Raw genomic sequence first — 15541 nt, 5'->3', positions numbered from 1 at the left:
CTGCGCCCCCTCCAGCATTCAGTCCGTAGCCGTCTGGTGTCGAGGTAGTGTGATTGTTGATACCCATGCCGAGGGGGTTCGGTCCGTTTATCAACCCGTGCTCGCTCCTCTGCATTTTTGGTGAGCCAGAGATCATGGGGCTGCGATTGGGGTTTGCAGCCAGGGCCCCTCCTGTGTCTGAGCTCGAGGACACCTCATCCTCGTTGCCAAAGTGAGTGCTGACATCGTCGGGGAAGTCCACACGTGGCGAGCTACTGTCAGACTTAGCAACGCTTTGGATGCCGCTGTCGAGCGAAGACATGAGATCAGCCTGGTCCCCCAGCATCAGCTCGCCTCCTTTCCCCCAAGAAGGTGACTGGAGGTGTTTCTCGTGGGGCGTACCCCCTCCCCTCTCCCCAATGCCAGCCGAGGAGGTCTGCTGGCCTGGACTTACAACAGGGTTACCATTGTCAGAGGAAAAAAAAATTCCAGGGCTCACATGTCCACTGTCTCTTTTTCTCCTCCCTCTCCCTCTCCCACTCCCTGTTGCTGTCTTCCCCTCACTGCATGGGGTAGCGTCCATGTTGTAATTTGGGGAGAGGGCACTGGCTTCCCCCTGCACCGTCTGGCTTTGACTTGCAGGCTTAGGGTTGCTATTCCCGGTGCCAGGCATCTGGCTGTTCTGGGAAGAGCTGCTCTGAAAATATTCAGGACCAGCACTGCCAGTCCCATTAGATGTGCTGCTATTAATGTCCTGTTCCGTCTGACTCAGTTTTCGCTTGCCCTCGTTTTGGTTCTTCTTGTTGAACGTTACGTTGAGATTGGGTGCTCCTAGACTGGCGATCATGTTCTGGCAGGCGGTAGAAAGGGCCGCCAGGCAGCTCTGGCCAAAAACACTGTCTTTAGCGCTAGTTTTGCTAAAGTTCCCCAGAGACAGAGCTCCCAGCTTGCTCACAGATGCCCGCTGGCCCGAGGGGAACTCGGACTGAGACTGGTAGGTCCCCGGTGAGGTGCTCACCCCCTGGGGAGCGCTGTGAGCTGGACCCGCACGGTTAGCCCCTCCATAGGGAAATGTTGGCTGCGCTCCCATCGGAGGCGCGGGGAAGTCCGCCGGACGCCTCTCCGCCGGTGCGTTCGGATGACCCGCTCCTGCTCCCGGTGACTGCATCTGCGAGAGGTTGCCCATGTTCCCGCTGAATTGCGAGTGCATGCCCGGAGAATGGAGGGGCTGCACATGCCCGTCTCCTGGCATTCTCATGGGCTCCTGCATGGCCATGGCGGGCCTGAACATCATTCCGGCCCCGTTCTGCTGAAGCCCCATGTCGTGAGGCCCCGCGTCACTGCCTGCTCCAGCCATGCGTCGTGACATGATGTCTCCCGGTGGGTGGGACCCTTGGAACCAGGAGTTCTCCTGAGCAACATGAGGGTTCTGTCCGTCGATGTTGGGCATCCGGCCGCTGTTCTCCCTGTCAAAGCTGGGTTGCGGCATGCTCCCTCCCGGGCCTCCGTGAGCCATTGGGGCAGGTGGAACGTCGCCGTGGTGACCGAGCTGCTGCAGACTAGGCTGTCTCATCCTCTGCTGCTGGTTGCGGGACGCCATCTGCTTTATCATCATGGCTGCGTTTTGACGCTGCTGCAGAGACTGCTGCTCAGGCCCCGGATGCTGCAGGGGTCCGGAGGGGAAGCCTTCACTCACGGGTGGGGTGAAGTCTCCAGGCAGGCCAGGGTAGGCAGAGGGGGAGAGGTGATTATCCATGCCGCCGCCGCACCAGCCCTCCCCACCCTGGGCATGTGGGAAGTCAAATCGGGGCCTTTTTGCCATGTTCATATAGGGAGAGTCAAAATGTTGCAGTCTTTGATTGGGGGGTTGTTGGGAGGGAGGGGGAGCGGGCTGTTGCATATTAAACATGGGGTCCCCATAGGGGTGCAGACCCCTATTTTCTAGTCTGTGAATAGGATATTCAAACTGGTTGTGTTGGCCGGGCATCATGACCCCTCCATCCAGAATGTTGGGGTTTGTAGAGCCAGGCTCGGCCTGAGGAGGCCTGGGGAGGCCAGGGGGGCATGAGTTCTGTCTGGCTATCAAACCAGACTGTTGTTGCTGCTGCATGAGAGGATGTCTCGTGTTGACCCCCGGCTCCATTCCCATGGGCACCTTCCGGCCGTTTCCAAAGCGTTCGAAAAACATTCCGTGCGGCGACGGTTGGGGCTGCGGTGGCGCCTGGTGCCCCTTAGATATGCCCTGCATACCTGGAGTCCGTGGCATTCCTGGGTTGCCGGGAAAATTCCCAGCAGGAACTGGCCTTCCTGGCCCGTAATGGGGTAACTGAGATTCTGATTCTGAAGGGGAAAACACATGCACATCAAAATGTCCAGAAGGAGGCTCGTTGGGGAAGTTATAATCTAATCCCTCTACAGCCCCCTGATTAGGCAATCTCCGGGGCTCTACCACATGAGACTCGGAGGAGGAGGAAGAGGACGAGGGGAGGCCGTGAAAGGATGCCGCCCTGTTAGGTGACTGGTCCAGGGGTAGACAGGGAGCAGGTACAGCGTGGCTGCCACTGGGGGGGCCGTGATGCTGGAAATCAGGCATGTTACCAGGTCGCTGTTGCTGCTGCTGCTGCTGCTGCTGGGGGAAAGCGTCCCCTGCTTGTCCCTCCGCGAGAGGATCAAATCCATCTCCGAAGCCCTGCTGCGGTCCCATGCCATTGTTGTTGTAGCCCATTAGCCTGCCGCCGTGCAGGCACGATGACCCCGGCTCGGGGCCCCCAAAATTCCCAGAAAAATGAGCGTGGGTTGGGTGGGAGTGAGCTTGATGACTGTGAGGGTGTCCTTGATGAGGTTGCTGGTTGTTAAAAAATCCGTGCATGGGTCCTTGCTGCTGCTGCTGCTGCTGAAGTCCACCGCCCGCATGCATGTCCGTGTGGCCCCGCGGGTGGAAGCCCCCGTATGGCTCTCCGTTCATGTTCATGTTGAGCCCCAGCATTTGAGGCTCGCCCAGAGGACCCATGCCGGGCTCCACGGCTCCCGGCAGGCTGCCAGCGTGAAAGCCTGGGCTTTTATAATGGGAGCCCATATTCAATCTTGCTTGGTTTATTTTTCTCTCCGACTGGCCAGGGTTTCTGCTATTAATGTGAGAACCAAACTGCTCCAGTCCAAACATACTCCTCGGCGATCAATCCCACATGACGAGCAGTTTGCCGGACATCGGCGCACTGTTCTCCGTCTGGCCCAAAAAAAAATAGACAAAAAAATAACAAATGTTTTAAAAAGTCTCTGTAGTTTGCGGCCAAAATCAAAACGCGGGTGAAACAGGCCGCCTCTTCTTTCAATGTTAAAACTCAAAAATGAAGTTCTCACAGTTATTGCTTTTAATCACGGACGCGGGGAAGAGCGGGGCGGAACACGCGCCTAAAATGCGTCGCTTTTTGCGTTATTTAAACCGTCAACTCGTATCAAACATCGCTACTTATCTTGTCGCGCGGCTGCCCCAAAATATTCCAAAGTTTTTTTCCCCTGCGCGCATTTCTTCAAGGTGAGCACAAAAAGCACGTCTCCGGGGCAACTAGACGGGGGACGCAGTCATTACTGCCCGAAAATTCAATATTCCGCTCCGACGCCTAATGTCCCACAGCAACTTTTTGTTTCAGGTCCCATAATGAAAACAGGGCTGGGGGGGGGAGTCCAGATAGAGCAGTTGGGTTCCGACCACTTCTTCGGGTAAAACTCGTTCTCGTCGATCTCAGCCCGTCGTTGTCACCCAGAATACCATCAAGTGTTGATGGATCCGGCGCGATGGAAAGTCCACGAACACGGATCTCCGCGTCAAGCGACCGGGGGGGGGGGGGAAGCGTTCACGCGCCCGCACCAGTGCGTTACCCGCGCTCCGCGACCACGGAGCGACCTGACAGCATCCTCCACCGCCCGCCGCTCTGGGGGCCCCCGCAGCCGAGCGCCGTGCCTTTAAAGTCCCGCCGGCGCGCTTCGCCTCGCTCGTGTGCGCGTCCCTCCGTCGGATCGAGCCGCGTCCACAGTGGTCTGAGCTCGCTCGGGAGAGGATCACGGATGCACTCGCGCTCCGATCTGCCGCTTGGCGCCGTGTGAGAGCGACGCGTTCGGAGGAGCCAGCAACAAGTTTTGCATTTCTGCAGCCGCTTCCATCGGTGGAGCCTCAGCCAATCAGAGCGGGCGGACGCGGCTCCGGGGGTGGGACGAGCGCCTTTAAGGTGGCCGCGAGCACGCTCTGATTCTTAAAAAATGGCTAGCACTTAAAATATTGGGGTTTTGGCTGAAGGCGGCGATGGCGAATTTGTCCACATTTCAAGCGCGTTTGGGAGGATGCGGCTTTTTTAAGATGAGCCGTTTGTTGCGTGACCGGGTTGGAACGCGTCAATGGCGCACGGAAGAATCCCCTTTTGTGTGACGTTTTAGAACTTTCAGCCATCAGCGAGTCCTTCTGTGAGTGAGTGGGTGAGTGAGTGAGTGAGTGAGTGAGTGAGTGAGTGAGTGAGTGACACCATTGTTGTGCAGCAAACACTGACTCGCAACCACTTGGTTTATTTGACGCATTTCCAAAGAGTGTTGAGTTTCAACTGCAACTCTCTCTCTCAATTAACGGTCTCTGTCCAAGAAAGCGCTCGGCCCTTTGTAGAATTATTTAAAAGTGATGCGGGGAAACCGGTGAGTTAAAGATAAAGCGAGGAAGTGGCGCAGCCCGACGTTAAAGTGTGCGTAAACACGCCCCGGGAGGTGGAGAAAGGCTTTCCAAACCACCGTTTGAGCTAAGTCACGTCGTCATTGGGCTTCGGCTCTGATGATCAGAGAATTGTCTGTAAACGGAACACAGATAAGACGAGTAAATCGTTGAAAAGGCGACATGAAACTTTGCAAAAGACGAGGGGATGGGGCAGCGGAACAAAGGCTCCTCGTTTAAATTAATGTTGTTGATGACGTTAAACTATTTTTAACGTGCTTGGACATAATTGCGTTTTCGTTTTTTACTTAAAACTTGCTCAAAATGGAGTTCACGTCCTCTTGCTAGAGGATTTCAAATGCCTTTTTAAAATAACGCAGTTTATAATATTCCAAACAACTTTATTTCCATTTCAATAAAATCACCGTTGTCTAAATGTTGCAAAGATAAATTGGTCAAAGGAGCGCGTGGACAGAGGGCAGGTCGAGACGGACCGAGCTGTGCAGGATACAAGGGGGAGTTTTAGCAAACGGACACAGTGCCACCTAGCGGCCGGCGTGAGAGAGGGCAGGACGCGCGTCCACGGTAACGCAGAAGAATCAGATTGTTTTCACATGGAGTGATCTGGAGTTTAGCATTTATTTCTTTATTTTTGAACAGGAAACACAAATCAAAGTATTGTTGTATTTATTTTTTTGGAGTAACACCAAACCAAATTCTGTTTTGAATGTCATTTTTACCCTTGACTCTCTGTCCTCCTCAGATATTTTAGCTAATATGTGCACATTGACAGACAAGTCAGGACGCGGCGCGGGCAGGACTAAACGTGCACGTGTGGAATTCTGGCAGTGTGGACGGGCGACGGCAGCAGCCCGGAGGACGCGTGTGATGGGGCGGAGGAAAGTCCTGCAAGTCTCCGTTGAATCTGTTGGCTCCGGCCAAACATCTGGTCCTTCCAGAAGTTTGCTAACCATTCATCTCTAGGCTCCTCCCCCTCTCCATGTCACTCACTCTATATCTGTGCACTGACCTCTGACCCCACTGCCCCCCCCCCAACCCTGCCATATTCCTCCTGCAGGTGCCGTCTGACTCTTGGAACTATAATTCTGACACCCGTTCTGCAGCGTGACGGAGCGGCGGAGTGATCTAGAACTTTATTTGTCTCAATATTTAAGAGAAGCGGCTGCTAATTTAGCCTTAATTCTTCCTCTGATAGACTTCCCTTGTTGCGGGTCAGCATCCTTCAGTTGAGGGGCTGCACTGAAGGTTCCCCTGGATCGGGAGGGGGGCAGATTTGATGGAGCGCCCCTGATGACGGCTCCCTCCCTGCTGGCCCCGCCCCTTTTCCATCGCAGCAAGAACAACAGGAAAACTCCGGAGAATCTCTGGGGCTAAACTTGACCCGGGCCCGGAGGATGAGGAAGGCCCAGTGACATCACTGCCAGCCTGCGCGCGGCAAAAAATAACTTTCCTGTCGGAGAAACTGCCAGGCGGAGCAGAGGTGACCCCGGGGGGGGGGGGGAGAGGTCACAGTCTGCACGTAAACACGCAGGGGGGGGGCGAGCGCCCAGCTGCCAAAAACACGTCGAATGTTGTCTTTTGACAGGAAATGAATCGGTGCACGTACGCATCGTCGTAGGTGACGTAAACGGCAGATGACACATCCCTCCGCGGTGTCCAGGACGGACGGACAGACGGATGGACGCAGGCTTCCTATGAAACCCTGCGAGCTGCCAGTTAACAGGAGGCGAGTGGGCGACGTCTGCCCGTCTCCGCTTTTAGAAGCGGCGTTGTTTGCTTGTTCTGGGGCAGATACGACCGGTTTCCAGGCACACGAGCGTTCCTGCGCGAACAATAAAGGCAGCGGATATCTCCGCCAGCAGGCCGACAGCTCTTCCTGCTCTTTAGCGCGCATTCCGCTGTTGCCGCGCGACCCTTTCTGACCCGCGGGTCGCCCGGTCCGGTCCAAGCGGGGGTCAGACGTTCGTGTCCGAGGAGCATTCGGACATTCGGAACGCTTTGAACAGCGTTAGCAAGGCAGCGTTAGCAAGGCAGCGTCAGCGGCTCCTGATCGAAGGGTTATTTGGGGTTTAGGATGTTGAAATAAGGCTCGTTAATTATTTAATCAATAACGACTCAGGAGCACGAGGGCTGGGTGGAGTTTCAGACCAAAGTTTATTTGATAATCACAATACGTGGAGACCTGATGGCACACAAGGAGATCTAGAGGAGAGGAAAGGCACAGAATGTCGTACATTCAGAAACACACCCCCGGAATTTCAAAAGCTGATCACCGATATTTAAAGGAAAGCAATAAAGGCATCCGGGGCGTCGGGTTCGAACCCCGCTGCAGGGGCAGATGCAGAACCTCGAGCTCGCCACCCGACGCACCCTTGTTGCCTCGTTCACCTGAGAAAACGGTTCGAAAATATTGCCTCGCGACTCTCGCCGCTCAAATCCGATTACATCATCGTCTCGGAGTTTACGGAATGGAAATGGTCGGACCTTTTTTTTTTACATGAATGTCTTGCAAGGAATCATTAAAAAGGGAACAAAAAAGAACGCCGGTCCTCTGGTTCAGTAGAAGCCACCATGAAAACAGATGTGCACAGATGTGAAGAACCGGACATAATACGCTGACGGCGGGCCGGGCCGGGCCTGAGTGCACGTGAAGCTCCTCGAGTTCTGTAAACGCAGCTAGGACGAGCGACAGGCTGAGGAGGGGGCGGGGTCAGACCTTTTTAGAGGATGGCTGAAGGCCGGAGGCGGAGCTTTGGAGAAGCATTCACACCTGCGTGTGTGTGTGTGTGTGTGTGAGAAGACGTCACGCTCTCAGTGTATGGGGGACGTGCACGCGTCTGTGCGTGAACACCCGTGTGGGCCCGACTGTCGGGGTGAGGAGACGCAGGGTTCGGATTAGAGGGCGGAGCCAGCGCTGAGTCATGGTTAGCGGGAAGAGCCGAGGCAGGAAGGAACACGCGTGTGAGTGTGTGCAGATGAAACGGGCCGGGCTCTTCGGAGGAATGTTTGGGAGAAGATGTGTCCAGAAACGTGGAGGTTTGGGCCCGACAGCAGCCGGTACTGAAGGAGGAAGAGGCAGCTCCTCTTCTGGTCCTGGTCTCCGCCGCTCCGCCTCAGGAATCCGCCGCGCTGGTTCCTCGCACTTTACCCTGGAGGCGCAGCTGTGAGGGAAGCAAAGGAAAGGGGACGGTGAACAGCTGCTAGGCAACGGCGACGTCTGCTTGGGACGGTTCGGACTGTGACCCGGGCCTGGACCCACTCCTCCGGAGGACCGAACCAATCGGAGCTCCGCCCTGAGATCTTGAACGCAACACCAACCACAGCTCCTCTATCCAGAGCTCGGGATCCCCGAGCACACACGAGCGCTTCGTCACATCTCCGGAACCGTTAAACGGACCGACGTTTTGGACTCCGGAGCAGGTAGATAACGGCCCCGCTCCCACCCGGAGGACGGTGGCTCCGGGAAGTCAATTAGTGGGAGAATCTGATAGTCCAACAGCTTAATGGGAGAGCTGGAATCAACAGTGGCTGGAATCCACACGGCGCTCCTTCATCCTTTTCCCCACACACACACACACACACACACACACACACACACACACACACACACACACTTCTCTTCAATCACAGAACAGACTTCTCAACCTCAGAATTCCATTTGTATGTTAATGAGGGAAAGGCACCATCTTGAAGCCATCCTCATCATTCCCTGCCCTTTTCCGTTGCCTCAAACCTTCCCAGTCTGCATCCAGCTGCTGGGGAGGGAGCGACCGGACCGGACCGGGAAGTGAGCTGTTCGGACCGGGAAGTGAGCTGTTCGGACCGGGAACTGAGCTGTTCGGACCGGGAACTGAGCTGTTCGGACCAGGAAGTGAGCTGTTCGGACCAGGAAGTGAGCTGTTCAGACCAGGAAGTGAGCTGTTCAGACCAGGAAGTGAGCTATTCAGACCAGGAAGTGAGCTGTTCAGACCAGGAAGTGAGCTGTTCAGACCAGGAAGTGAGCTGTTCAGACCAGGAAGTGAGCTGTTCAGACCAGGAACTAAGCTGCAGGTAAAGGTTGGGCACGGCCGCCCCCCGGCCGGGCCAGGACCGCCCCCCTCCTCGCTACACGTTTAGCCCAGAGGAAGATGGGAAACACATGTCGGATTGGGCGAGATGTGGAGGGGGATGTGGCGCTTTAGCGCAAAATGCTGCTATGTTGGGAGAGGGCCAGGAATGTTTGAGACAGTCGGACCTGGATTCCTCCGTTTCTCTCCTTGTAGGGCCAAAGAGCTCCAGACTGATGTTCAGACTATTTCCACGAGCGAGCGGCCACTTGTTGAAAAGAATGCAGGTTGGGAGGAAGGCGCGATTCGGAGGAAACCTTATCCAGATGTGTCCGTCCAGAAGCTAACACAGGATCGGAACCACGCCAGCCACAGAACGCTCTCGTTCAGCGGCTACGCCTCAAAAACGAGGAGCGGTTCCACTAAACACGTCTGGGAACTCAAAGGAGGAAGGTTGCAACCTCCTGGAGGTTCCGCTCCAGACAGGAAGTCAGTAAAGCACGTGGGCGGAGTCACGGAGCTACTCACCAGCTCCAGTTCCTTCTGGGTCTCCGCCTCCATCTTCCTGATGTCGTCCATGGTCAGCTCCACCCACCTGTCGATGGTGCAGAAGAGCTGCCGGTGGAAGTTGGTGAAGATCCTCCTCTCTTGCTGCGGAGGACAGGGAGGAGTTTAGCGGGCAGGATCCCCGGGGCCGGATCGGGAACGCCGATGAGGTCGGGATCGGGCTCACCTCGTGGATCAGGTTCTCCACTTTGGTCTGCAGGCCCCACCACTTGAACTTGACCGTGACCAGTTTGTAGGCGCACATTCGGGGGCAGTCCGACTTACTCAGCAGCTCCTTCTGTTGGGAGAGCGGGAGAAGGGCGGTCCGTCAGCGCCGACTCGCTCATCCCGACGGCGGTTAAGGTTACAAACATGGATGCGTCGGGTGAGGGGCGCCGATAAAGGGAGTCTAATCTTCCACACTTGCTACATCCATCTGCTTCTCGCAGGAAAAAGGAGGAGGGGGGGGGGCAAAGTGGATAAACTCCAGATGAAGGGACTATTTCTTCCTCCGCCCCGACAGTGACACCGTTTCCCGACAGGCGCGCCTTTGTGGCCACCGAAGGCGGATAAAACGGTCTCTGCCGAGCGATAAGGGTGTCGGGGTGCGGAGCCGCTTCCATTATTAACCCCCCCCCCCACACACACACACACACACACACACACAATCTCCCCTCCAAGAACACCTGTTTAATTAATCACTTCATTCCGACTGCGAGTTCCAAGAGAAAATGCCACGGAGCCCGCCTCAATCGCTCTCTCATCCCGGCGCCGTTTGATGCCTGGATCACGGAGCGGGGGGGCGGGGGGGGGACGAGGAGCGTTTCTAAATTTGCGGTGGGTTTAGAAAAGTTGTCGTCGCTAAAAGAGAACTTCACATGAAACGGATCCCACATCAAACCCCGCGCGGTGACATTTCCTCTCCCTCCCCGCTCAAAGGAGCCCGAGTTTTCCCCAACACAAAGGCTGCCGACGTGCAAGCATGTGTGCACGTAGATAGACAAGAGCCTCATTGCTCAGAGGCGCCGGCAGAAATTGGGCCTCTGTTGTCAAATAACTGCTTTTTACCGGCTTCACCTTTTTCCGTGTCCGCAGCAGACGGGAAATGATCTAATTAAGAAGACAGGAGAGAAAGTTGCCGCTCTTCATTCCCACTTTTTAAAGCTGTTTTTCCTGCCTTTGCTGCCTCCCGAGGAAAGTTTCTCATGCCGAACTTGGAGGGCTCCACGGCAGAGATGAACTCCTGGCTGCTCCTCGCCGAGACGGGCCTGAACGCCAGGCTGGAGGCTGCGTTAGCATTAGCGGGCCTGAACGCCAGGCTGGAGGCTGCGTTAGCATTAGCGGGCCTGAACGCCAGGCTGGAGGCTGCGTTAGCATTAGCAGGCCTGAACGCCAGGCTGGAGGCTGCGTTATTGGGCCTGAACGCCAGGCTGGAGGCTGCGTTAGCATTAGCGGGCCTGAACGCCAGGCTGGAGGCTGCGTTATTGGGCCTGAACGCCAGGCTGGAGGCTGCGTTAGCATTAGCAGGCCTGAACGCCAGGCTGGAGGCTGCGTTAGCATTAGCAGGCCTGAACGCCAGGCTGGAGGCTGCGTTAGCATTAGCAGGCCTGAACGCCAGGCTGGAGGCTGCGTTAGCATTAGCAGGCCTGAACGCCAGGCTGGAGGCTGCGTTAGCATTAGCAGGCCTGAACGCCAGGCTGGAGGCTGCGTTATTGGGCCTGAACGCCAGGCTGGAGGCTGCGTTAGCATTAGCAGGCCTGAACGCCAGGCTGGAGGCTGCGTTATTGGGCCTGAACGCCAGGCTGGAGGCTGCGTTAGCATTAGCGGGCCTGAACGCCAGGCTGGAGGCTGCGTTATTGGGCCTGAACGCCAGGCTGGAGGCTGCGTTAGCATTAGCAGGCCTGAACGCCAGGCTGGAGGCTGCGTTAGCATTAGCAGGCCTGAACGCCAGGCTGGAGGCTGCGTTAGCATTAGCAGGCCTGAACGCCAGGCTGGAGGCTGCGTTAGCATTAGCAGGCCTGAACGCCAGGCTGGAGGCTGCGTTACTGGGCCTGAACGCCAGGCTGGAGGCTGCGTTACTGGGCCTGCAAGCATCCTCTGACCAGGTCAGAGGTCAGAGGTCAGGGCAGGAGGGAGAACAAGGACAACCGGTGAAACCCGTGTTTACCCGCCCACAAAGACCTAAAAGCGCTTTTATTCCCTAAAAACAACGACCCGGTACCGGCCGTGGCGCCGCAGTAACGGTTCTCGTGAGCTGCACGTTATACGGAGCAGGTTGACCCGGTGACCTGGACCCTGGTGTGGGTGACGAGACGGGGGGGTGGGGGGTGATGTTACCGTCCAGGAGGGCCCAAGCGGTCCCCTGCCGGTCTTCACAGACTTGAAGTGGGCCGGGTCTTCCTCCGGTTTGTAGTCCTACAAGAGAGACAACAGATCCGATGAGCTCACACACACACACACACACACACACACACACACACACACACACACACGTGATTCAACAAGCGGAGCCACCAGCTCGTAACCAACGGTTACAAGGCCTCGACAGAGGTCTCCGGCGTACAGGAGCGGCACCATCGGGGAGCTCCGGTCCGCTCTCCTCCTCCTCCGTGCAGTATCGGAACACACTCGCTCCATATGCTAAACACACCACAACCACCACAGGTTGATTCCATCCCAGAATCCCAATCGCCACTAAAATGGCTTCACATCAGGAGGCGCTCACGGGCCCCGGCCATCCTGAATAACTCACGACGTGCCTGGAGCCAAACGTGGGATTCCAGGGCATGTCGGCCAACAGGATACACACACACACACACACACAATATGAATTAGCTGTTTTAACCCTGTTGAGCAGCGTCGCTGTAATAATCCACTGCACAGCACTAATGTGGAGCCTCAGCGGCAGATACAACAGACCCCCCCCAACAGACCCCCCCTCCCCCCGTTAAGGTAAAAGTGTCCGTGTGTCCGTCCAGGTCCAACCTGCGAAAGACCACAAACCTTAATGACACTAACAAACTCATCTGTGCTGAGTGGGCGTCCCACAGCCTGCAGCCGTGCCTGAGGCCTCGGGCTGATGGGCTCCTCAGACACAACACACACACACACACACACACACAACACACACACACACACACACACACACACACACACACACACACACACACACACACACACACACACGCTTCTCCACCGAGCACACGTGAACTGGAGAGTGTGGAAGCAAAATGAGGCAACTTATGCCAAATAACAGCAATAACGTGCAACCTTTTAAAACAACTTCATAGATCCAGTATTGATTGGATAACCGAGTCAGCACGAACAGCAGTTTCCAGGTTTTTTTTAACCTGCTGCATCGGTGAGACCAAAATCTAATGCATAAAAGTGTTTTTTAAAAGACTCTAAATCACCCAAACATCTTGAAAGAAACGACAAAAACGCCCTTTCTTTGGATTAGTTGTAGCAACCAGACCTGCCCACACGGGGGCGCCACAATTTCTCCTAAATGAAAACAAGCCTGAACAGACTCCTGTTAAAATAACATCGTGCTTTAAAAGGCTGGTTTGTGCCTGCAAACGGACGCCAGAATATGGCCCGTAGTTGTGCATTTGATCGTGCTTTCTATTTATTCAGGTGTGCGAGGAGCCTCTACTCACAGCAGCAGATACTTGACTCCTGTCTGCGATGTCGATGGGCACCACGACCACCTTCTTCCACGTGGCACTGTCTAGTTTATGCACCTAAAGGAACGCCGTCAAAAGGAGAATTGAAAATCTAAATTTAATTTCAAACCACGGATGACAACTGGTCGTCAAAACCTACATTTTCTTGTGTTCCAAGGTCCGGTTTGTGCCACGTCTCAATGTTAATAAAGAAATCATCTTCCATGAACTCATTCTAGAAAGTTGAACCAAAGTATGAGTGTAAAAGAACAGGAAGTCGCCGTGGCACAGCGTGACAAGAGGATTATTAGAATAAAACGAAGCGACATACCGTCACAACTGGTTTACAGTTTGGCATGTTGTGGGAAAAAACAAACAAACAAACAAGTACATACATAAAAAGGGCATATAAATTGACATTCTAAGCCACAAAAGGACCTTTGGTAAAGCAAACATGGGGGATATGAGGAGGGCAACTCACCAGTTTTGCAGTAGGGGTAGGCATTCCATGCTTTTTCATGGAATATAAAGGCATTTTCAGGTGCTAGGACTCTTAAAAATGCGGGAACTTTACTGGAAGTACAAGGAAAAATGATCTAAGCACATGAGCCAAGAGGGGAGAGGCTAGAATGGTAGCAGTAGATGCTAGCATGCAAACACATGTAGAGGTGGGGAAATGCTGCCACCGCCTGGCGGCGGGCTGCTATTACAACAGGAGAGGAAAACGTGGGATTGGGAAGGACAACAACGTACCTTTTTATGTGGTAGACTTTGTGTGTAAACTGGCCTTTCTCACCATCTTTCTCATAAGGCTCATTCTTCAGTACCTGAATTCCGTCCCCACCTCCAGTCTCATTCTTACTCGCTTCGGCCACGGAGAACAGCTGTCCCACTTGATACTGTCACGCAAAAACAGGCTGTCATCAGCTGTTTGGGAGTTTGAATGGGCCACGATACACACATACATTGAGAGGGTTGTATTATTCAAATATTACTCTACCGCATCAAATCAATTGATCGTTTAATCTGATTTAGGTGTGCAAACCAAACAAGTACCACTACACTTGAGTGGTGAGGAGGAGGTGAGGTATCAAAGAGACAATAAACTGTCTGTTCCTAGACTTTACGTCACAGAGATAAACCTTACCTCCTCGACGCTGCAGGGTAAAATCACACGACTGCAAAAGGACAGAAAACTCCAATTAATCATTTACACAGTGGGGGGGTGAACACATAAACACATTTTAAACAGGCAGCGTTTGCTTTGGGAACATTTTTCAAGGTTAAAAAAGCCCATGAGTTAGAAATACAGAGCACAATAAGTCGTAATTGACCGGGTTTGTGGCGGGGGTGTCCTGTCAACACCTTTGGAGACCGCACTGTTAGTGTGCAGTACCGCGAGTGGCCACTGGAGGGCGAAGTCCGCCAACGGGGCTAGTTCTTCTTCTACGTTTGTGATGCCCACAGAGGAAGAGACATAAACGAGGGGGCACTTTAAATTCCATCCCATCATATCTGTCTGGGTCAGAGGGCCCCGGAGCCATCCCATCCTACAGCCTTTTCTGTACCTCAACTTGGTTTTGGACAGTTTTTACTTTGATCTGAGAACCTGTGCAACGTTACAAAGTATTTTTCTTTTCCTTTATTAATTAGCTCGTCATAAGATTTTTACTAGCATCGCCGCAGGGTGCAAAATTGAATTATTTTCATTTGCACAGTGCATTATTTCAGGGAAAGCGAAAGTAATGGTTTTAGTCTTGTTGTTTCTTTCAGTAAAAGCTACTTATTTAGTTCTTGTTGTGGGGCAGGGAAAAAAATCTTCTCCCCCAGGGGCCCGACAGCAAAGGTTCGAGCACCGGGGTCCCCCAGGACGAGTGCGTCCCCGAGCCAAGGTCCTCCCTCGGGCAGGCGGAGAAAGTTACCGGAGAAAAGCGGCCGAATTGGTGCCTGGAGGAGCAGTTGGGCGACACTAGCGACGCCGCGGTGAGGCTGTTAGCATTAGCACAGAGGGGAAGCTAAAGCCGCTCATGTGAGCTCCGGTAGAAAAGCTTTCCGGGACAAGCGGCACCACCAAAACCGCCACACGGGTGACAAAAGCCGCCTCCCTGAGCTGGAAGTGGTCACTAAAGGCCGACGGACAGAGGGGCAGCAGCTGTCAGAGCTCGTAGGCCGGGCAGGAGCTCGTCTCCCCTCGTGTCTCCCACCGAGCGACGGGCAGGATGTCGCCTATCCCCAGCGCTGGATCCCGGACAGCCTCGCCGCGGCCCCGGCGCCCCCCGGTGCCCCCGCGGACACTTACTACTCCTTAATGAGGCTCATGTCGGCTCTTCTTTCCTGCTCCCCGCTGACGGCTCGAGCTTCTGCGCGGCGCGCGCTTCCCCTGCTGCGCGAGCAGTTAACCTCCTCAGGGGCGTGTCCACAGTATCCCGCGCGGGGTCTGGGGTGGCCCCCGGGGGGCGGCTGGTGGCCCGGGCCCCCTGGGAATCACACGGGTTTAATCTTAAACACGCGTCGATTTAAGTCGCTCGAATTTGGCGCAAACTCAACTCAAAATAAAAGGACAAAAAAGGAGCTTTTGACGACCAGCAAAA

At 54.8% G+C, this 15541-nt stretch overlaps 2 protein-coding genes across 6 annotated transcripts in view; both read right to left on the bottom strand.

Annotated features, from left to right (window-relative positions):
- The window catches only part of mn1b (meningioma 1b), a 14977-nt gene extending 10841 nt beyond the window's left edge, over nt 1-4136 (bottom strand). Inside the window, exon 1 of the mRNA XM_029829681.1 lies at nt 1-4136. This exon is cut by the window's left edge and continues 399 nt beyond it. Coding sequence (XP_029685541.1) covers nt 1-3142 — 3142 coding nt within the window. The 5' untranslated portion in view covers nt 3143-4136.
- A 2688-nt stretch (nt 4137-6824) lies between these two features.
- LOC101062575 (phosphatidylinositol transfer protein beta isoform-like) lies at nt 6825-15416 on the bottom strand. Of its 5 annotated transcripts, none has more exons than XM_003974446.3 (11): nt 15250-15398; nt 14098-14128; nt 13704-13849; nt 13432-13523; nt 13282-13289; nt 13111-13185; nt 12945-13028; nt 11623-11700; nt 9473-9583; nt 9268-9390; nt 6825-7854 (listed from the first exon to the last, which is right to left on the bottom strand). In XM_003974446.3, the coding sequence occupies exons 1-11, from the start codon at nt 15267-15269 to the stop codon at nt 7807-7809; spliced, it is 816 nt and encodes a 271-aa protein (XP_003974495.2). In that variant the 5' UTR covers nt 15270-15398; the 3' UTR covers nt 6825-7806. The 5 variants fall into 5 exon arrangements, with proteins under 5 accessions (XP_003974495.2, XP_029684969.1, XP_029684971.1 ...); XM_029829109.1 differs by lacking the exon at nt 15250-15398 and adding an exon at nt 14285-14835; XM_029829110.1 differs by lacking the exon at nt 6825-7854 and adding an exon at nt 7862-8248 and having other exon boundaries at nt 15250-15416.
- Nucleotides 15417-15541: the final 125 nt, after the last annotated feature.

This window comes from Takifugu rubripes, chromosome 21 (genome assembly GCF_901000725.2).
Source record: "Takifugu rubripes chromosome 21, fTakRub1.2, whole genome shotgun sequence".
Lineage (NCBI taxonomy): Eukaryota > Metazoa > Chordata > Actinopteri > Tetraodontiformes > Tetraodontidae > Takifugu > Takifugu rubripes.
The sequence above is the reverse complement of the archived record's forward strand: the minus strand, read 5'-3'. Positions and strand labels throughout refer to the sequence as shown.

Bases quoted from the DNA above. Each gene is read 5' to 3' on its own strand.
- LOC101062575 (XM_029829108.1), bottom strand. From the start codon at position 14,499: ATGGGATGGCTCCGGGGCCCTCTGACCCAGACAGATATGATGGGATGG. The intron at 14,129-14,284 runs GTCAATTACGAC...GTCCTTTTGCAG, and splicing joins ACACCCCCGCCACAAACCCG to TCGTGTGATTTTACCCTGCA. The intron at 9,391-9,472 runs GTGAGCCCGATC...TGTCCTCCGCAG, and splicing joins TGGAGAACCTGATCCACGAG to CAAGAGAGGAGGATCTTCAC.